Genomic DNA, 23214 nt, shown 5'->3' with positions numbered 1-23214 from the left:
AAGCTGTTGGTTGGTTAAACTAATTATCATTATTCATAATAATATACTGGAACAAAAAGTCATAGCTGAAAAAGCGTTTCATTATTCAGTTTTTATTGATGTTAGACGATGATCCGATGCATGTAAAATTAATAAGGTGACGAAACACTCCGGTGGCCCCCCCACCTAGAAAATGAATCCGGCGCCACTGACCCATCCTACTACAGTACTGCTGGGTTCAGCTCCAACTCCCAGGCCATCTGAGTCATCAGCCTCATTCAGACCTGAGATCAGAAAGGAGAAACCCTAGAAATACTGCCCTTACTGTGACGACAATGAACACTATTTCAATCAGTGTACCGATTTCAAGAAGTTTACAACAGATCAAAGGGCAACTTGGATCAAAACAGAGAGGCGTTGCTGGAGATGTGGGAGAAAGCATCGAGCAGCGAAGTGCTATCTCAAAGCTAAGTGCCAACAATGTAACCAGACTCATCTGGAAATACTACATGAGGTCAATTCGGCCACCACCGACAGATCAGAGGAACCATCCACCGAGACCGTGCAACCAGCTACCTATTATTTGGATCTTGCTCTGAGAAGTAGCTGTGTTTTGCTGAAAATGGTTAAGGTCATTCACTATAATGGCAAACAGAAACTCGAGACTTATGCCATCCTGGATGACGGTTCTGAGTGCACAATTATCCTCCACCAGGCTGCTCAAGAGTTACAGCTTGATGGACAAAGTGAAATCCTAGCTCTCAGAACTATTCGTCAGGACATTAAGACAGTGGCAGGAAAGTCGGTGTCCTTCTCAGTAGCATCTACAACTCGTCCTCATAAACGGTTTCGTATTGATAGAGCCTTCACCGCAATAGAACTTGGTCTATCAAAACACTCCCATCCAGTCGAGGCTCTACAGAGGAATTATCGTCACCTCAGAGGCCTGCCTCTTCACTCATTCAGCCAAGCCCAACCATTGCTTCTTATTGGTTCGGACTATCCGCATCTCCTCACTCCAGTCGAGCCTGTGCATTTGGGACCTACAGGAGGACCTGCAGCCCTCAAAACCCAGCTCGGTTGGACCCTTCAAAGTCCTGCTAGAGTTCTGCTGCATCAGCCCTCTACTCCCCAATGTTTCCTCATCAACACTTCTTCTCCTTCAGCTGATCTCCTCAGTCACGTGTCAAAACTAAGGCAGATGGACATTCTCCCATATCGCAATAAGAAACTCATCACAAGATCAAACCAAGACAAGGCCGCTATCAAATTACTTGAGGAGAAATCAGAGTCGATGTGGACAATATTCAAAGGTACGCCACTCCTCTGCTTTGGAAAGATGGAACCCCCTCAGTCAATGCGCCAAAAGAAGCGATCATGAGTTACCTGCATGGTGCAGAGAACCGCCTCGCAAAAGACCCCTGCAAAGCAGCCTTCTACAACGAAGAGATCAAAAGACTAGTTGATGCAGGCTACGTCAGAAAGCTTACTTCACTTCAGGAACAAAGTGGCAAATCGTGGTACATACCACATCACATGGTCCATCACAGTGGCAAAGACCGCATCGTTTTCAACTGTTCATTCATATTTCATGGTACTAGTTTGAATGAACATCTCCTTTCTGGACCAACCTTGGGAGCTACTCTTCTAGGTGTTTTACTCTGTTTTAGGGAGTACCCTATCGCAGTTAGCAGCGACATAAAGGGCATGTTCCATCAGGTCCACCTTCTGTCTGAGGACCAACCCTTTCTCTGGTTTCTCTGGAGAGACATGAACCGCAGCAGACTCCCTGATATATACCAGTGGCAGGTTCTCCCTTTCGGTACCACATGCAGCCCTTGCTGTGCGACCTTTGCTCTCCAGAAGCACATCAATGAACACAGCAATGCTGAAGAGGACACTCAGCATTCAATAGAAAACTGTTTTTATGTAGACAACCTCCTCCAGAGCTTTCCTTCCATGCCTGCAGCTAAACAGCTCGTCACTAAAATGCAAGATCTCCAACAATCAGGTGGTTTTGAACTGCGACAGTGGGCCACCAACTTACCAGACCTCATCAGTCACATGCCGCTGGAACAGCTATCTGAAAACAGAGAACTCTGGTTATCCATGGACGGAAAGGATCCACCAGAACAAGCTTTAGGACTGCATTGGCACCGCAGGTCAGATGTCATCACCTACCGGCTCCGTCACACAGAACAGCCTCAGCCCACAATGCGTAATATCTATCAGATCTTAGCCAGACAGTATGACCCATTAGGACTACTCATTCCCTATACTACTCGAGCTAAGGTTTTGGTGCAGTGCCTCTGGAGTAAGAAGCGGGATTGGGATGACCCTCATCTGCCAGAGGACCTCCTTCAACTTTGGACGGCTTGGGAAAGTGAACTATCCATTTTCCCGAATGTCTTCCTTCCCCGTTGTTATGTCCAGCCAGACACGGACCTCTCAACCACAACTCGAAGCATCCACATTTTTTCAGATGCATCAGAGAAAGCATACGGATCTGTGGCCTACCTACGGACTGCTAATGACAATGGAGAGATCCAGAAAGCCTTTCTAGCCGCCAGGTCTCGTGTTGCTCCAGTTCGACAACAATCCATTCCAAGATTGGAGCTCTGTGCCGCCCATGTCAGAGCTCAGCTTGGCTCAGTATTGAAACGAGAACTCACTCTACCCATTTCATCCATCACATATTGGACTGACTCCACAACTGTATTAAGATGGTTGCAGTCTCCATCATGTCGGTACAAGGTGTTCGTTGGTGCCAGGGTCGCTGATATCCAAGAGCCAACTGAGAACAGTTCCTGGCGTTATGTCCACTCCAAGGACAACCCAGCTGATGACATAACACGTGGATTGACCCTTTCGCAGATCATCAGCAACAGTCGCTGGAAGAATGGACCCGGGTTCCTAAACCAACCAGAGGCACTATGGCCACTCTGTCCAGACATCTATCCACCCGATGACCTCACTGAACTCCAAAAGGTCCAGTTTTGTGGTCAGATATCTATTTTCCTTCATCCACCATTGCCTGATCCCAGCCAGTTCAACACATTCAAAGAGTTATTAGAGGCTTCAGCTCGAGCATGTCACGGGGCGGCCACTAATGTCACTCTCACAGCCGATAACTTCCAGCAAGCACAACTGTCTCTACTCAAACAAGGTCAGAGAGACTGTTTTCCAGAAGAATATGGCCTCCTTTCAGCCCAGAATCCAGTCTCCTCCAACAGCAGGCTGCTCACTCTAGCCCCCGAATATGATTCGGAAACACAGCTAATCTGGGTGGGGGGCAGATTACGACGATGTGAAGCACTTAGTAAGGACACTTTGCACCCCATCGTTCTCAATTTTCATCATCCGATCACAAAGCTCATCATAGCAGACTATGATAGCAGGCTTGCTCACCCTGGAGTAGAAAGAGTTTTTGCTGAACTGAGAAGAAAGTTTTGGATTATGCGTGGCAGAGAGGCCATCCGCAAGCATCAGCACTACTGTCCCGAATGCTGCAGATGGCGCAGTAAACCAAGTATTCCGAAAATGGCAGATCTCCCGCCTACCCGCTTAAGATTACATAAGCCAGCATTCTATTCAGCGGGGATGGACTGTTTTGGACCATATCAAATCAAGATCAGGAGACATAATGAAAAACGATGTGGCATAATATATTAGTGCCTGACAACACATGCAGTGTACCTTGACCTGCTAGTCAGTATGGATACTGACTCTTTCCTCATGAGCCTACGCCGTTTCATCGCCAGGCGAGGAAAACCCCACGAGTTGCTGTCTGACCAGGGGACAAATTTTAAAGGCGGCAGCTCAGAACTCAAAGAGGCCTTCAACTCACTTGCCTCTGAATTACAATCACAACTGGCCAGTCAACAAATTCATTTCCACTTCAACCCACCAAACGGACCCCATTTTGGAGGTTCATGGGAGCGTGGAATCAGAGTCATCAAATCGGCTCTGCACAAAATTCTAGGATCTCAAATCGTAACCGAAGAGGTCCTGAGAACCATCCTGACTGAAGTGGAGAGTATCATTAACTCTAAGCCACTCGGATACACTTCCACAGATGTGGCAGACCCAGATCCAATCACCCCTAACATGCTGCTAATAGGACGACTAGATCCCTCTACCCCTCAAGTCATCTACCCTCAGGCAGATCTTCTTAGTCGCAGCAGATGGAGACACTGTCAAGCCATATCTGATCAGCTCTGGATCCATTTCATTAAAGATTATCTGCCTTCCCTTCAGATCCGTTCCAAGTGGCAACAAGATCGTAAGGATCTCTCTATAGGAGACATTGTTCTCATTGTTGACCAACAGCTCCCACGTGCCCTGTGGCCGATTGGCACAGTATCAGCTGTTTTTCCTGTAGTGAATGTCAGAGTACAAACTGCCCAAGTCAAGTTAAGACCAGGAACTACACCAGAACTTATTAGACTTCCTTCATTACCACAGGATGCATCGGACGGACTCTGATCAACTTTGCTCTCCAAACTTGGGGGCGGCTGTTAACAAGGTTCTATGATTCACTAATTCCGGACTCATCGAACGCACCACCATCCCCTAATAGTTCTTCTTCGCGGGCAGAAAAGACCCCGCCTGATAGAAAATAGCTTGCCTTACCTCAGCTAGCTTTCACGACCGTCAAATGGTTGCCAGAATTACTCTTCTTTCGTCCTCCTTAGTGAATTACAACCTTCGGGGGTCACTCATGAGTGTTATATCATCCATGTTATGCGTCCATGAGACCATAAGTTCGAGCCTTAGATCTTTGCTAATAATGAAGAAATACCCAATTATCAGTCGGAGAGATTTTTCTACGGTTATTTGACTGTTTAGTTGACTGTTGTCGACGTAATTCGTTGCTGGTGAGATAACTATGGTTGTGAATCTGTATTATTCTTAATTGTATCCAAATTCGCTTTACGTTACTTCTAAACCGACCGATGGTGAATTTAGTGACCCATCGGAAATCTAAAATTCACTCATTTCCTACCGATGGTATGTTCAGGGTCGCTCTGAATTTTCTATATTAGGCGAGAATTTGCTAAATCACCATATTTCTCTATTCTGTTGTGGGCCATGTCATTAATAACTTTCTACTATCTTGATATGTTTCAATGTATCTGCTTGAACATAAATCAGTTCTATTGGATGGACAATGTTATCTATTATCTGTTTACATGTAACAGCGATTGTTCATTGATTACATTGTCTTTTACTTTCCTTTTTGTAGAAACCATAACCTTCATAACATTCATCACCTCATCTTAATAAAGAGTGGCATGAGCGTAACTGACGTCTTCTTGCATCTGTTCTGGCCGGACAATCAGGGGAGATCACGGATCTAAATCAGTTGCCTTATACAGTCCTTCAGAGGTCAAAAGTTTGGATCATTGCCAGCACCTCGTTTACAGTCCACATAACAAAAACCACTAATGCTTAAAAATGCTTTAAAAGAGTAAACCCCTCCTTTAGCCAATAAAATCTGATCACACAGAGTAAATAGAATCTGCCCTTTTTTTTATGTCCGACTGAAGATTATTTGATTATGAACTGAAAACATTGTTGAAAACGAGTTTGTGAAACATTAATGAGTATATATATATATAGCTTTATTGTCAGATCAAGCTGTTCAAAAATCAATGAGAGAGAAAATCTAAATTTTATAACAGAAAAAAACTCTTTAAGCCAAAAAAAACCTCAACATTTTGCAACACCTAATGATCTAAAGAATTTTAAAAAATAAAAAAAAAGGGTTCCATGGTAACAGAGCAGAAACAAGTGAAGCCCAGTGTTGGGCAGCTGGATGAAACTTATTTACCGTAATTGTAACGGTTATTGTAACTGTTTTTGCAGTCACAACTGTAAATATTTGCCGGCACAAACACAACAGTGCATACAATTATCAAGATCCAAAAGATGGTATTCAAAATTGTGGCCCAGATGTTGAGGCAGCGAGCGGTGGAGCCGTGCTTTCGGGCACCTTGATGATCTCCAACTATCTTCCGATCTCTGGCCTGAAAGAACCAAAACAGATGGCTTTTAACACCAAAAACATCTTCAACATCCAGGGAACTTAAACCTGCTGAGCTCACACTCATTGTGTCCTGAGAAATTACTATCTGCAGCAAACATGACCACTTTTTTCTTCTACTCAAAGAAGTAAAACCTTTAGGAAAAGTACTTTTTATCCCCAAACTGCCTTTATCTAAACATTAGTTAATAATGAATATTAAAATTACAATTTTCTTCAAGTTAAAAACATTTTGAACAAACTTCTTGAAGTCTTACCCCTTTCCACTTGGTCAGATTGTAAAAAAGTTTGCAGAGAATTTTGTTGCTTTGCTTCTTTTTTGTTTAACTTAAAGAAGTGTGCCACAAAGAAACAACAAAAATCACGTTGTATAAACTAACCTTGATGGAAAAGATGAATGCTGCCAGTCCGAGGCCAAAAATGTTTCCATACAAAAAGTTGGAAATCGACCAGGTGATGTGGTCTTTTGGGGGTTCTGCAGGGATGTTCACGGTGGTGTACTGAACCCCTGTTGGAACCCCGGGCCGTCCAGAAAACCCATCAGGCCCCCTCCCCTGCAGCGCAACAGCCTCAGGTGGGTAGGCTCCGGAGGGATAGGTAGGATTCATCGCTCTGAGCTCAGCTGAAGTTTGAAGTGAAGTCTGGAGAAATCTGTTGAACATTTGAAGTCCTGCCAGCAGACTCATTTCCGTTTTAGGGTGTTTTTTTTCACTGAAGACCAATGAAACATAAGCTTCCTTCATGCTTTGATTTGCAAACCAAGTTTTTTTTTTAAACCAGTGTTCTGCAAAACAAACAAATTTAGAATTTAGGTCAAATTAAACTGCCTTTTTCTGGATGTACACCTGTAAATCATTTGACATATGGCAATAATAAATGTCAATCTACAAGATTAGTTTAGAGTCACATATAATTGTCTGTGCTAGATTTACTGAGCAGTCCTTTGCTGATTTTATAACTTTGTACACACAATTTTTTTTTAATGTTTATGATTTGGAATCTGCAATAACGTCTATCTATCTATCTATCTATCTATCTATCTATCTATCTATCTATCTATCTATCTATCTATCTATCTATCTATCTATCTGTCTATCTATCTATCTATGAACGGCTCTGTGTACCATAAAATCTGGGAGGAAAACCTTTTTTTGAATTGCTGAGCAGCAGTCAAAAAACCTTAAGGATTGTGTGAGTTTCTGCAAAAAGGAGTGGGTCAAAAATCCCCTAAGATGTGTCAAAATGCAGATCTTAACATCTGACTGGTGTGCTCATCAACAAAGGTTTCTCCTCCAAGTACTTTGTCATGCTTTGCTTGGGGATCAAATATTTAGTTCCTTTAAAGACACACATATCTATTTGTAACAGTTTTTTCTGGATTTTTAGTTACTAATCTGTTTCTTTGAATCAAAGTGAAACTACCATAAAGGTGAGGCCAATCATTTCTTTGTTGGGTGGGAAACATACAAAATCAACAGATCCAATCATCATTTTCCACAATGTATCCAAAGATTGAAAATGACAAGGAAAGCACAATTTTCCACTGCCAACACATTTAAAAATCACATCGGTGTAGATTCTCAGTCATCCATAACCTGAAAATCACAAGGGCTTCAACAGAAGGCAAATCAAAGGCAAAACGAAAGATTAGACGAAGAAAGACACCAAAGATTATTTTATATAATATCTAATTAATGATACATCTAGAGATGTACAAAGAAATAATTAAGGAGCAGACAAAGTGACAAAAATGATTTGAAATGCTGTTTTTATTCTTAGGAATATCAGTTCGTATTTATAATCACATTGTTCAGCTGTCAGTGATTCAGTCAAGCATGGGTAAAAATAAACCAGTCATCTCCCTCACTGAAATCAGAAGTCCTGTCTTTAGCACAAAAGCAAATCCAGTACAAATCCGGCAAGGGCATACAAATACATCTTTTTTAAACAAATACCACATAAAGATTTGTATTTTTGGAGTCAACAGAAAAGCACTAAGTTATCACAACATAATGGAACAGCAACAAACTCAACCATTCATAGTTGTTACTTCAATCAAATCAAAATCCATCCACTTCACAGGTGTGGCATATCAAGATGCTGGTTAGGCACCATGATTACTGCACAGGTGTGCCTTATGCTGGCCACAATAAAAAAGAAAAAGGTGACTCTAAAAATGTGCAGTTTTATTACACAGCACAATGCCACAGATGTTGCATTATGTGTTCATATCTCCAAAGGTGTTTCAGACAGTTTAGCAGTACATCCGAATGGCCTCACAGCTGCAGACCATGTGTAGCCACAGCAGCCCAGGACCTCCACATTCAGCATTTCCACCTCCACGTTCACCTGAGACCAGCCACCCAGACAGCTGCTGCAACAATCAGTATGCATAACCAAAAAATTTCAGCATCTTTTGAACAGTTTTTATTTTTACTTTCTTAGCTTCTGCGTTAAACTTGTCAAGGAGGGCCTGAACCCTGTTTCCATAGTCTGGATGTACAGCCTTCAAGTTCTCCACCTGCATGAAGACAACCAGTAAAACATCAGCTAAACAAGTAAAACAGCCTCTGCTTTCCTGAGGAAACCACAATCTGATGACTGGTAAGGCTCAATACAGTTGTCTGCTTGTTTTAATATGTTTAAATCTATAAAATCAAAAGTTAAAGATTTAGAGGCTCTACAAGCTGAACAATGATTTGCACAGAATAAGTTTGTTCAAAGTAGCACTAAGCAACCTGACCATAAGTTTTAAAATAAGCAGGAACATTTAGCAGAAAGGGCAGCTTCCGTTCAGATAAAACCACAGAGGTTTGTGTGGCTGACTGAATGGGTGGGTTAACACCTGTGTACTGCCCAGCAGTGACAGCTGGCACGATACAGTCTTAAACTTTTAGTCAATATAGAAAGAAAAAGCAAAATGTTGGAGAAATTAAAGTGCAACAAGGAAATGCTACAAAACACAACAAATTTACAAAGTCTTGGGTAATTAAATGCCACCTCTTATTCCACCTTCAAATCTTTTGCTTAAAACTTAAAGTCGACAAGGTGTGAAAAAGCACAGATGCATGGAACAGGGAGAAAAGGTGGAAATGCTGGTGGAGATTCTGTCATCCAGGACATGGTAAATCCAAAAGTGGTCAAAAAACAAAAACAACTGGACTTCATTCTGTAGCTGAAGATGTTTTGCTTCTTATCCAAGGAGCTTTATCAGCTCCAAAAAGCAGAAAGTATGGAGTTTAAGCTTTGAAACTGATATGTTATGTAAGGTAGATTTGCATGCAGATTACACTTACTCTCTTTACAGTGAAGGCTCATTAGGGTCTTTGTTTTTCTGGCTCACAAATGATAAAAGCTCTCCAAACATGTGAATAGCCTAACCAGACTTGTGTCATATCTAAAAAAGCATGCCACAGAACAGAATAAGGAGAAGAACAAATGCAAAAAACATTGTCATCCATTATTTTGCTGGAGTGTGTGAGAAACTCATAAGGATTTGCTCCAAACGTGACATCCTGGTGCATTTCAAACCCAACAGGACTCTCAGACAGAGGCTGGTTCATTGTAAGGACAAAACACCCAGACACAAACTGAGTGGTGTGGTGTCTGCAGTTCAGTGCATACATTTGAATGAATTGATATTCAGTATAGAATAATTCAGACCAGGTTTGACTATTATGAATATGTTCAACTGTAAAGTAGAACTGAGTCCAGACCAAAAATTCTGTGTAATAGCCCTTTAATGGTCAAATTGGATACTGGGAAGAGTTGCTGAAAAGACAGACATGACCATTCACTTTTGCTGGCCAACCATCTTAAATTTAATGTTTGAAAATAAAATAAATGTATAGAACTGTGGCTAATGTGCAAGACTAGTTAACAGTAATTTTTGGTTTTGTTAGTTGTTTGGTCTTGACTGTCTTGTGTTTTTGCTTATATAAGATAGCAGCATGTTCATCTGACTACGTATTTATGTTTACCATTTACACTTTGCGTTGCTAGGAGAAGGGTATTATCTGACTGCATTGTGCCAAGTGTAAAGTTTGGTGGAGGTGGGATTATGGTTTGGTGTTGTTTTTCAGGCGTTTGGCTGGACCCCTTAGTTCCAATGAAAGGAAGTCTTTATGCTTCAGCATACCTTGACATTTGACAATTTGGACTCATTGGAGTTATTTTTTAAGAAAACCTTCCAAGTGTGAATTTCAAATTATCTTTTTACTTTTGACCTTCTGTAATAACACAATAGACCACACAAAAAACATAAAATACAAGTAGAAATTCTTTAAGATTTTTTACTGCGAAAACTGCAAACATTCAGAAGAAAATGTTTTTACAGCTTATAATGCAAATATAAACAGTAATATACACTTGAACAAATTTAGCAAACAACAAATTTGTAAAAAAAACTGCATTTCAAAATTTTGCAACACCTAACAATCTAAAGATAAGGCAAACTTTTAAAAAATGGTATCATGGTAACAGAGCAGAAACAAGTGAAACCAGTGTTGGGCAGCTGGATGAAACTTATTTACCGTAATTGTAACGGTTATTGTAACTGTTACTGGGCATAGAGTGCATTGCTCCGTCTATCTTCACAGACACAACAATGCATACAATTAGCACAATCAAAATTAAGACGGAATTGAAGACTGTGGCCCAGATGTTGAGGCAGCGAGCGGTGGAGCCATGCTTTCGGGCACCTTGATGATCTCCAACTATCTTCCGATCTCTGGCCTGAAAGAACCAAAACAGATGGCTTTAAACACCAAAAACATCTTCAACATCCAGGGAACTTAAACCTGCTGAGCTCACACTCATTGTGTCCTGAGAAATTACTATCTGCAGCAAACATGACCACTTTTTTCTTCTACTCAAAGAAGTAAAACCTTTAGGAAAAGTACTTTTTATCCCCAAACTGCCTTTATCTAAACATTAGTTAATAATGATTATTAAAATTACAATTTTCTTCAAGTTAAAAACATTTTGAACAAACTTCTTGAAGTCTTACCCCTTTCCACTTGGTCAGATTGTAAAATAATTTGCTGATAATTTTGTTACATTTCTTTTGGGTTTTTTTTTTTTTGTAACTTAAATAAGTGTGCCACAAAGAAACAACAAAAATCACGTTGTATAAACTAACCTTGATGGAAAAGATGAATGCTGCCAGTCCGAGACAGCAAATGTTTCCGTAGAAATAGTTGATGAAGGACCAGATGATGTAGTCTTTTGGGGGTTCTGCAGGGATGTTCACGGTGGTGTACTGAACCCCTGTTGGAACCCCAGGTTGTCCAGAGAACCCATCAGGCCCCCTCCCCTGCAGTGCAACAGCCTCAGGTGGGTAGGCTCCGGTGGGATAGGTAGGATTCATTGCTCTGAGCTCAGATGAAGTTTGAAGTGAAGTCTGCAGAAATCTGTTGAACATTTGAAGTCCTGCCAGCAGACTCATTTCCGTTTAAGGGTGTTTGAAGTTTAGTCAGAGGTTTTTTCAGTTTTTTTCATGGAAGAATGATGAAACAAAACCTTGCTTCATGCTTGATTTGCAAACCAAGTTTTTATTTTTTCTTAGACAAACAAAACGCAAACCTGTAACTTAGACCAAATTGAACTGTTAATCTATGACCGTAAACTTGCATTAGTGGAATGGCAACAGGATTTGTCAATCTACAAGATTAGTTTACAGTTACATGTAATTGTCTTTGCTAGATTTACTGAGCAATCCCCTGCTGATTTTATAAGTTTGTCCACCCACAAAGAAATCAAGTCTGAAAATGCTAATAAAGAGAGATAGAATATTGACGAAAAATCCAGAAAAATAACACATTACACAAATGTATAAATGAAATAAAATATGTATCTGATCCTACCAACACAGACAAAATTCTGTGTCCCACACACTGGCTAAGTGCCGATGTGGCACAGAAGATATAATCTATTCTAATCCATCAATCCCAAACACTCCTGACCTCAGTTCAGTGGGTAAATACAACCCATCTTTCCACAGAATCAGTTTCTTCCATTCCAACCTCTCCACCATCATGAGTGGAACCAAAGAGCTGTTACGGGCCGCCAGGGAAAAGAGAGAGTTAGTTCTGTATGAGGCTGGAAAGGGCTACAAGACCACCAGCAAGAAACTTGGTGAGAAGGAGAGAGCTGTTGGTGCCAATATTTAGAAATGGAAGAAATATAAAATGACCATCAATCGCCCTCAGTTTAGAGCTTAATGTAAGATCTTGCCTCATTGGGTGAAGATGTTGAGAAAGGTGAGGAGTTGGATCCATCGTCACCAAGAACAACATTAGTAACCCTTTACACCGTCATGGATTAAAATCTTACAGCCCCCACAAGGTGTTTAAATAGGCACATCTTTAGTTTGTCAGTGAACATCTGAAGGATTCAGAGAAGCTTTGGCAGAAAATCCTCTGGTCAGATAGTATTGTAATCAAGTTCTCTGGCATTGGTTCAAGCCGTCATGTCTGGAAGAAGTGAAATGAGTATGACCCGAAGAAAGATCCCCACAGTCCCACACGGAGGAGGAAACATTATGCTTTGGGTCTGTTTTTCCTGCCAAGAGAACAGGATGACTACATCCCAGTGAGGGGCCAGTGAACGGCACTGTGTACTGTTTTCTTGTTTCTTGAAAGTAAAAAAAGAAAAACCTCTCAGAACTGAAGAAACGTTTTACAAAGTTGGAAAGGTTTTAGAAATGTTTCTTATATTTTGCACCTCAGTTGGCATTTTGAGATGTTACCTGCTACTTTTGCCCGTTTGTTGTTCACAAATAAACAAGTTAGTTCATAACTTCGTTACTTCCAGGATTAGAGGACTTATGTCTCAGCACGATCTAGAGAAACTCATCCATGCGTTTGTCTTTAGCCGCATTGATTACTGCAACAGTGTCTTCACAGGTCTGACTAATAAATCAATCAAACAGCTGCAGCTGATCCAGAACGCTGCCGCTCGTGTTCTCACTAAAACCAGGAAGATAGAGCACATAACACCAGTTTTAAAGTCCCTACACTGGCTCCCTGTAGCTCAAAGAATAGACTTTAAAATAATGTTGTTAGTTTATAAATCACTGAACGGTTTAGCACCGCAATACATTAAAGATCTGTTATCGCTGTACCAACCGTCTAGACCCCTCAGATCTTCTGGTTCTGGTCTACTCTGCATCCCCAGAACTAGAACCAAACGAGGAGAAGCAGCTTTCAGTTTCTATGCACCACAAATTTGGAACAAACTTCCAGAAAACTGTAAAACAGCTGAAACACTGGGTGCCTTTAAATCTCAACTTAAAACCCACCTGTTTAGAGTTGCTTATGGCTAAATTAGGGTAAGACTTTTTGATGTCTTCGATGTTTTTCTCTTTCTTACTGTTTATTCAATGTCACATGCTGTTTTTATTTTGTTTTTTAATTATGTAAAGCACCTTGAAATGTCTTGCTGCTGAAATGTGCTATACAAATAAAATTTGATTGATTGATACCTTGAAGTCATTCATAATACTACTCATAAATCTGCTGTCAGATCAGACCTTATGAGTCACTGTTTACCTGTGCTGCACATTTTTAGTCATTAGGTTATTACTAATCTTTCTACACTGTTTTAAACAACCACAAATCAACAGCAAAACAGAAAGGCTGAAAGATTAATTTAGCTGATTTCTAAATTATGATACATCTATGATAGATCTACAAAGAAATAATTAAAGACCAGACAAAATGACAAAAATGATTTGAAATGCAGTTTTTATTCTTAGGAATATCAGTCTGTATTTATAATCACATTGTTCAGCTGTCAGTGATTCAGTCAAGCATGAGTAAAAATAAACCAGTCATCTCCCTCACTGAAATCAGAAGTCTTGTCTTTAGCATGAAAGCAAATCCAGTACAAATCTGGCAGAATCATACATATACATTTTTTATTGAACAAATACCACATAAACATTAGTATTTTTGGAGACTATAGAAAAGTACTGAGTTATCACAACATAATGAACAGCCACAAACTCAACCATTCATAGTTGTTACTTCAATCAAATCAAAATGCTGACAGATTGTAAGGCTTTATGTTCTTATATTAGAGCTATTTTTTATTTTTAAATTGCAATTTAATCAAGACAGATTAATCTCTCAATAATTTTAATGCAGATTATGAGCTTTATGAAAGTTACCTGCACATAAACACCCCTTCAACTTCGTCTGTGAGAGTAATTAGCAGGTTAGGTCTGATATTGTTCTTAGCAGAGGCCGTTGATAAAGAGAGCTCCTCTGCTCTCACAGCAGTGTTGGGCCTGGAGCTAAAGTGCCTCACATCTTAGAGGAGGCAGCGATGGCCGAGGCTCCTGGACGGCTGTAGACTCGTACGTTGGCGTTCTGAGACAAACAGACATGACAGCAGCCATTTTCAAGTTCAAGGTAAAATACAGTGGATTTCAGCTTTTCAGTCAATGTCCTATTATGAGCATAAAGCCTGAGCGGGGCCAAGACCAAAGAGGAATGCTGGCGTCAACTTCACTCAAATTTCATAGAAGTTCATCCAAGTGCTGCAAGCCTTTATGTCACCGGCGGTTTTGAATAACGTGTTTATTCTAGCAGAAATATTATATTAGTGCTAGATATTACAGCTAGCTGCTTCGGAAACCACTGACTGCACTTGAAAATAACTATAATGTTTTCTGTAAATAACTAAACTGAAAATGACTGCAATGTTTTTAGGAACTGCTGTAAAACACAAGTTAAATAAAGATGACAGCAATCCACTTCAGTCTTGCCCTTCTTGGACTAGCTGTTAGCTCGCCAACTCACCAGAGCTAATTTATCTTTCCAGTGAGGTCATTCAAAGAGCCATCCAAAACAGGTAAGATATTACTTGTTCAGACACATTCCACAGACCTTAGAGCTTTTTACACTGACAAATGTTTAATTTATTACAACCTTAACTTCTAGACTTAATTCATGTGTTTTGGATCAATAATTTCAAGCACACCAAGATAAACTCCAGTTTTCTACCATGTGCTCTTCTTTACCACATGAGTGGACCTTATGCAAATTAAAATTGATCAAGTTGAAATTCTTGGATTTATCCATATCATGGCAATGCTTTAAACATAAAGATATTTCGGTCTAACTAAACTTTTGGATAAACCGTCGCCAATTACATCCCAAGATAATGGAGCCGTGTTTAATAAATGTTTATTTATTTATTTTTTACCTTCTTAGCTTCTGCGTTAAACTTGTCAAGGAGGCCCTGAACCCTGTTTCCATAGTCTGGATGTACAGCCTTCAAGTTCTCCACCTGCATGAAGAAAACCAGTAAAACATCAGCTAAACAAGTAAAACAGCCTCTGCTTTCCTGAGAAAACCACAATCTGATGACTGGTAAGGCTCAATACAGTTGTCTGCTTGTTTTAATATGTTTAAATCTATAAAATCAAAAGTTAAAGTTTTAGAGGCTCTAAAAGCTGAACAATGAATTGCACAGAATAAGTTTGTGCAAAGTAGCACTAAGCAACCTGACCATAAGTTTTAAAATGAGCAGGAACATTTAGCAGAAAGGGCAGCTTCCGTTCAGATAAAACCACAGAGGTTTGTGTGGCTGACTGTAGGGAAAGAAAAACAACGGTCCATCCTGAGAACAAAACACCCAGACACAAACTGAGTGGTGTGGTGTCTGCAGTACAGTGCATACATTTGAATGAATTGATATTCAGTATAGAATAATTCAGACCAGGTTTGACTATTATGAATATGTTCAACTGTAAAGTAGAGCTGAGTCCAGATGCCAACAATTCTGTGTAATAGCCCTTTAATGGTCAAATTGGATACTGGGAAGAGTTGCTGAAAAGACAGACATGACCATTCACGTTTGCTGGCCAACCATCTTAAATTGAAGGTTTAAAAATAAATGTATAGAACTGAACAATGGCTAATCTGCAAGACTAGTTACCAGTCATCTTTGGTTTTGTTTGCTGTTTGGTCTTCACTGTCTTGTGTTTTTGCTTATATAAGATAGCAGCATGTTCAACTCAATACGTAATAATTCATGTTTTCATGGTGCGCATTACTGTGCTCCTCCAAAACTAAGGAAAAACATGGAGGAGGAGGAGTCAGGATGTAGTGTTTGCACTGCATGACGAAGACTCACCATCCGTTTCTGGATAAAGAGCTGAGCTCCCTTCAGGGCCCCTGCCATGTTCTGGCACAATCTTTGGCGTTCGTCCTCATTCAGCACTTGGGTGTAGAAGGCACGAACCTGAAATCAAACATAAACAAATCAGCCTTTAAGAAAAGGTGAGATTCCTTCTTAAGTGTTTGAAATAGAAGTGGAGATCAGGTTAACTCTGGCCTTATTTCAACAAACTAATCAGTTCTCTGATGGTGTCATTTGTAGGCCAAATACCTCTTTACTACAGCTCATCTTCACAGACTTTTGCACTGTTATTAAAAATAATATGACATGTTGATCCTCGGCTTTAATTGATTTATTGATAAAGTGCAGCAAACATTTCAAAACCTCTAACAACCTCAAGACAGTAAAGTATCACAGCAAGCAAATAGAAACACAACCATACAGGAAACCAAAAGAAATCGAAAGCAGCGAAGACCCTCACCTTTCAAAAGATCTGAGACTGGAAACATGAAAGCACAGATGGTGCTCTCACAGCAACACAATCACAAATCCATGACAAACAAATACCACTGTAAGAGACTGGGCTGAGGCTTGTTACACTGACATTTTTAACAACGCTAAATTAACACAATGCTACACAATGGAGGCAATCAAACAATTTAAAGGGGACATATTATACAAAACTCATTTTTTGCATGTTTTTGCATTTCCATTTGGGTATCTAATGCTTCTAGAAACAGTCTAAGCGCAAAAAACAAACAAAAAAAAACACCCAGCCGTTTTTTGACAATAAGTAAATGTTTTCTGGTGTCTGCAAAACGACCAGTTTCAAAATCTCAGGATTGTTGCGTCACAATCCCTGTTACCTAGCAACCCCAAGCTGAGTCCAGCCCCTCACCTAGCAACCCAAGTGGAGCTCCGCCCACTTCATTACAAGAAGACCGTCACGTTAGCTCTGCTGGTTTTAGTGCTGAACAATGTCTGCTGGAAAAGGATAATGTTCTGTTGTCAGCTGTAATATAGAACGTGTCTATATTGCTGCTGTCCCGACCCGCTACCAGTTGGGTTTCAGACCCACTTATTGTCTCTGTCAGACTCAACAAATGTTGGTTTGGAACCGCAAAGTGTCCCTGTCCCAAAGCCAGTTTGAATTAATAACAATATAAATGTACGTCAGATTTGCAGTGTTTAATCCTTCAGAGAGTTTTTATGTTTTGAGACGGGACACTGAGTAGGGGGGCGTGGCCAACAGCAGCTTATTTGCATAAACGTGACATAGCCCTAAAACCACTCATTCTGAAATTAGCTAAAAACAGGCAGAACTGATCAGGTGAAATTTCAATATCTGAGAATGATTTTGTGTATTAAATGTAATGAACTTGTTTTGTACAGCCCACAGACCTATCCTGACTTGTTCAAGGAAGCATAATAGGTCTCCTTTAAAGTAAAAGATTGGCATCATTTTCAGTTACAGTCTGCAAAGAAACAAACCTGACCCTAGTAATAATATAAACGTCTGGCCCATGCAGAGAATAGCTGATTAATGTGTGAATGATACACAAAACAAAGTTTGTTTTGCACACAGATTGCGTGGCCTCAGACACAAACCAGTAAACCCAAAACCCATCATCATACCTGTGTGACATTATCATCATCAGCACTGTTGTAACGAGCCACATCAGGAGAAACCCTGAACCTGGACTCCAGGCAGCGAGGCTGAGTCTCTGGGGCACCGAAGCTGTTTGGAAAGTAGTTTGGAGCTCCTCCTAGAGACCACACAAACAAACTACAAATTTACCAGAGAAAAGTTATAGACGGAGCATACAAAGAACTTACTAGTTCTTTCTAACTAGGACCTTTCTGATGTTAGCACTACCAAATTAAATGTATGTTTTCATCTTGTGGCATCATTCTCACTGTGTGAAGCAGTTTGCTTCAAAGTTAACCAAGTAATTATCCAAGCCCCACCTTTGAAATCACTTTGGAACTCTTTAACAGTTATTCTGTGATATCTCACATAAAAACGTAATCTACAGAGGTCAGTGCAGGGGACTGAGCCACTAATCCTCCAATTACTGGAGTAGAGGACTTTTAATCATTTTAGTGCTGGAATTTCAGCAGATAAACACCATCCATCCATCCATCCATTTTCTTTACCCACTTCTCCTTTTCAGTTTGCGGGGAGCTGGTGCCCATCTCCAGCAGTCACTGGGCGAGAGGCGGGGGACACCCTGGACAGGTCGCATGTCCATCACAGGGACACAGGGAAAATTGACACTCTCACTTAGGGACAATTTAGAGTTAAGATAAAGACCCGGTCAAGTGAAACTACACAAAACAAGCTTAAAACATGTAGCCACAACACAAACTGTCCTTAAAATTTTTTTTAAATAAAACAAAATAAAGAAAAGTGAGGGAATAAAGGTAAGTAAGTTTTACCCAAACTATCTAAAATAGTTGCTCCATCCTCAGTATGGAGTCAGTTGTGACAAACCTACAAACTATAGTTAATGTTTGCATACACTAAACCTGCATTAGTATATGATCTTTACTGTTAACCCACAGTCTACACAGAGCTACGACTTACCCTGGTTGTCAGTGAAGCACATTGGACCGTCACGCTGGTAGTTGGCCACTCGGGCCCTGTAGGGACAGTTGACGGGGAGCTGCAGGTAGTTGGCCCCCAGCCGGTGCCGATGTGTGTCGGGGTAGGAGAAGAGCCGACCCTGCACAGACACGTGGGAGATGAGATACGCTTCTGGGAAATGCAAGCTCCCAAATGCTTCAAGACTAAGTTTTACTTCAATTAAATAAAAAAAATTAAAAATTGTAGAATTGTTACCTGCAGCATCTTGTCAGGACTGGGCTCAATGCCTGGAGGCATGTTGTTGGGGTCAAAGGCCAACTGCTCCACCTCTGCAAAGTAGTTGACAGGGTTCCTGTTGAGGACCAGCTTGCCCACAGGAATCAAAGGGTAATCTTTATGGGGCCACACCTGGAAAAGGGGTAAAAAAACAAAAGAAATAAAACTGCATTCATTTACGTTAGATATTTTCAATAAAACTTGTCTTGAGAAGATCAATAAATTTTAAAAGTACACATCTGGATGCAAATCGTTTACCTTCGTGAGATCAAACGGGTTGAACGGGAACTTCTCAGCTTGTTCAAAGGTCATAACTTGGATGTAGAAAGTCCAGGACGGGTAGTTGCCATTTGCGATAGCATTGAAGAGGTCTCCGATTGCATAATCTGGGCTGGTGGATGCCAGGCGGTCTGCCTCCTCCACTGGAAGATTTTTAATTCCTTGATCGGTCTAAATATAAATATATACACATGCACACACAAATAGAAACATCCCACTCGACATCAGTTGATGAGTTACATAAAAAGTAGACAGTTAATCTAATTCGACACAGACCTTGTAGTGGAACTTGCAGTAAACACACTGGCCGTCAGCGTTGACCAGTTTGAAGGTGTGAGAGCCGTAGCCGTTCATGTGACGGAAGCCATCGGGCAAACCTCGGTCACTGAACAGGAAAGACACCTGGCAGGGGACAAAAAAAAGAAAGTTACCGATTTAGGCATTAAATAATTCATGAGTTTGACTTTGATCTGCAGCATTGCAGCAAAAAACTTACTTACGAATGTATTTGGAAAAAAAATAAACATGGAAAAAGTAATCTTTCTTTTCAAACGGGTCCAGACTCAAACATCAGTCTCAGGCTCAGATGCATCTACCTGATGAAGGCTCTCGGGCCTCAGACTCCAGAAGTCCCACACCATGTCAGGGTCCTTCATGTGGGTTTGAGGATTACGCTTCTGAGTATGGATGAAGGATGGGAACTGAAGGCGGGGAGAGGTGGACATCAGGAGTCAAAATAATGCAAATTCTATAAACGTTGGGAATGTGTACATGATGACGCACATCTCACAGCAGGAATACCAGCCGTGGTTTAACACGTGTATTCAAATCTTACAGCTGCCCCTAAAATAACTTCAATGTTTAACATCTCTGAATGTTAACACTTCTCACCAGCATGGCATCCCTGATGAAGAAAATGGGGGTGTTGTTGCCTGTCAGGTCCCAGTTACCATCTTCAGTGTAAAATTTGACAGCGAAGCCTCTGGGATCTCGGACTGTGTCTGCTGACCCAGATTCCCCAGCTGGAGTAGAAAAACCCCCCAAATAGGAGCGTTAAATTTCATATCACAATCCACTTATTGACATAAGATAACCTGTAGGCGTCTCATTCAAACAGCAACCTCCTGAGAGGCTATTATTTGCACTATGGTCATTACATTTTATACTTTTACAACATCCTTTGTTAGCTAACCCTCAATAAGACTTAAAAATGCAGACATAACACGGTCAATGAGACCCACAGGATTCCCACGTGTCATATTTGAGTATTCAGACAGGTACAATGTCCAAGCTAAATGAGGGATGTGGACTTTGTTATCCTAACTGATACAGGTTGTTTGCTTTAATATGCCTCTGTTCTCTGACTGACGGGGTTTAAATTTAACCAAATGCCCAACAGACAACCCGTCAGTCTGAAGCAGATCTTAAGTACCCTTTCACTCACAATTTAAAATTAAAACAACCCATCAAAAACACTCATTAACAGCACGACATGATCGTTCTTACCCACGGTGGAGAAACGGACCGCAATGGGTGTCGTCTTGCCAACATGTTCAAACACTTTGGCCTTGCTGTAGCGAGTAATGTCATGAGTGACCTCAAAGTAGCCAAAGGCCCCTGCAACAAAAACAACAATGAAAACACGAACACTTTTATATTTGTTCTGTGATGGGTGTTCCCGAGCGGCAGCCCCGGAGACAACGTGGCACTTTCTAAGCAACTTGACTTTTCAAAAAAAAAAAAAAAGTAAAAAAGGCAAAGATTTGCATTTCCTTGCAGCTAATTTACATACAAGTAGGACCCTCATTTTCCGTTTGTCTGGAGCAACCATAGACTTTAAGTGATTCAATGCAACATCTTGAGCTGCATTTCCTGAGCAAAAAAAAAACCCAACTGATGTGCATCCACAAACAACAGTGACACAATAAAAACTGACAGATGATGCTTACTGTCTTGAATAGTTCAGGTTTTTTGAGTGGAAGCCAGTTTTAGAAAACAGTCACCTTCTGACATCGATCTTTATTTCACAATAAGCCTGAACTAAACAGCAGCTCACCAGGACCAAGCTGTATAAAGTGCAACTTTTGATGTGTACTGATTCCTGGTGTTGCTAACCTGAGGAGGGGGGGGGGAATGTTGCAAAATAAAAGGAGGGAATTATTGTCAAACACTAACCAGCTCCTTTGGCATGCACCACCCTCTCTGGGATTCGTTCGCGGTCAAAGTGGGCCATCTCGTCCGTGAAGACCACATCCTGGACAAGCAGGGGTCCTCTTGGGCCTGCGGTCAGCACGTTCAGCTTGTCTCCAACGGGATTGCCACCCCCCGTGGTCAGTACATCAGGTTTCTGAAACAAATAACAATGCCGTAAATGAACATTAGGACACCCTGAAATGAAATTATAACCATCCTAAGGAAATTAACTCTTTGTTGACTTTGTTATCAATCTAAAACAGCCAGTTATTTTATTTAAAGTGTTTTTTTTTCACTGATCATAACGTGAAAACAGTTTATTTTTGTCATTTTTGGAAGAAAATACATGCAAAAAATATACATTTTCAGATACAGTACATAAGGTTAATAGATGTAAACAACTAAGCTTTCTGCTTAGCTTGTTGGTCCCTGCATATCTGCTTAAATAGCATAAAAACTGCATTAAAAGAGCATTAAAAAAACCTGTATAAGACAAACATGACCTGGCAGGAAGACGGTGGACTTCAGTCACTTGAGGAGATGCCAGCTGAATTGACCCAATGTGCTCCCGTTATATAAACTCAACTGTTATTACTAATCACGCTTAAAAAAAAGAAGAAAAAAAACTAGACTGCACTCACACAGAACATTTCAGTGTTGCAGTATGTCTATTATGGAACTAAAAAGGTCTGAATACAGCCAGTGGTTAGCTAGCTTGAGTTGTTTTTCTTAGATATCTCAGGCTCCCGTTAGCTTTCAGTGTTAGCAACTCTTTGCAAAAACTAACATTTACGCTAAACAACCTGGAGAATATTTATTAGCACGTCAATAAAAAATAAATAAATCCTCTGCAGTGATAATGAATATTTGGTCCGCAAAACCAATGTCGGTTTTCACTTTTGTTACCCCCAGCACGACCTCTAACCCACATCTGATTCCATGTCCGATAACGGGCGTCCGTGCAACCACTTGAAGGAAACGCAGCGCTTATACAAACCTGAGAGCCCCTGCTCTCCTTCCACGTCTTCATTTGGTCAGTAGTTTTATCCCTGTTCTCAGCCATGTCGACAGATCAACTCTGAAGCACGAACAGACCAAATACTGTGCAGAAATGTGTTACGTAGTTATCCCAAACCCAGAGTCGCTCTTCCTGGACTTTGTTCGGCTTGGCTCCGCCCCTTCTGCGCCCCTCTTTTCTGATTGTCTGATAGAAGTGAACTGACGCTACATCTCAGATTTAAAAAAACATGTTACATTTCCCCTGGGGCAGCTTTGTACCCATTTATGTTCCTACAAAAAAGTATTTTAGTTACTAAATCATAAGTGCAGAAGCCAATCATGTCTTTATTTCTTATTATTATCAAGTTCTTTCTTTTTTGAGCTGCGGAATAATTGATGATTACAGCACATTAGATGATACTCTTTGGCTTCATTGTGTTCAATCAATCAATGTGTTTATTTATTTGCAAATATCGTGTACTGAAAATTGAAAATAGCATAAATAAATAGGCAAGTATTCTGAAAAAATCAGTTAGACAATTAACTCTTATTAGTTAGAGAGATTATAGGTTGGGATTAAAATAACTGCTAAATAGATCTCTGGATTAATAAATTAGATAGTTTGTTAGTTAGTCAGAATGAACCCTTCTGTCTTAGGCCATTCCTGTATTGATTGTATTTTGACCCAAACTATCCCCTCCTTCTAGGAGGGGAGAGGTTGGAAGAT

At 40.5% G+C, this 23214-nt stretch overlaps 3 protein-coding genes across 4 annotated transcripts; all 3 read right to left on the bottom strand.

Annotated features, from left to right (window-relative positions):
* Positions 1–5582: 5582 nt before the first annotated feature.
* LOC112451030 (interferon-induced transmembrane protein 1-like) lies at positions 5583–6673 on the bottom strand. The gene is made up of 2 exons (XM_025009032.2): positions 6406–6673; positions 5583–6008 (listed from the first exon to the last, which is right to left on the bottom strand). Exons 1-2 carry the CDS (start codon positions 6631–6633, stop codon positions 5805–5807), a joined length of 432 nt encoding a protein of 143 aa, XP_024864800.1. The 5' UTR covers positions 6634–6673; the 3' UTR covers positions 5583–5804.
* Positions 6674–10373: 3700 nt separating this feature from the next.
* Positions 10374–11839, bottom strand: LOC108244114 (interferon-induced transmembrane protein 1-like). Its single transcript, XM_017430013.3, has 2 exons — positions 11166–11839; positions 10374–10759 (listed from the first exon to the last, which is right to left on the bottom strand). The coding sequence occupies exons 1-2, from the start codon at positions 11469–11471 to the stop codon at positions 10550–10552; spliced, it is 516 nt and encodes a 171-aa protein (XP_017285502.3). The 5' UTR covers positions 11472–11839; the 3' UTR covers positions 10374–10549.
* A 1914-nt stretch (positions 11840–13753) lies between these two features.
* Positions 13754–22673, bottom strand: cat (catalase). 2 transcript variants are annotated; one of them, XM_017430012.3, is made up of 13 exons: positions 22486–22673; positions 21471–21642; positions 20802–20912; positions 20187–20317; positions 19892–19996; positions 19572–19697; positions 19275–19466; positions 18996–19148; positions 18741–18879; positions 17789–17919; positions 16169–16276; positions 15236–15319; positions 13754–14397 (listed from the first exon to the last, which is right to left on the bottom strand). In XM_017430012.3, the coding sequence occupies exons 1-13, from the start codon at positions 22549–22551 to the stop codon at positions 14332–14334; spliced, it is 1584 nt and encodes a 527-aa protein (XP_017285501.1). In that variant the 5' UTR covers positions 22552–22673; the 3' UTR covers positions 13754–14331.
* Positions 22674–23214: the final 541 nt, after the last annotated feature.

Source organism: Kryptolebias marmoratus, linkage group LG11 (assembly GCF_001649575.2).
Source record: "Kryptolebias marmoratus isolate JLee-2015 linkage group LG11, ASM164957v2, whole genome shotgun sequence".
NCBI lineage: Eukaryota > Metazoa > Chordata > Actinopteri > Cyprinodontiformes > Rivulidae > Kryptolebias > Kryptolebias marmoratus.
Note: the sequence above shows the minus strand (reverse complement) of the source record. Positions and strands in the feature narration are given on the sequence as shown.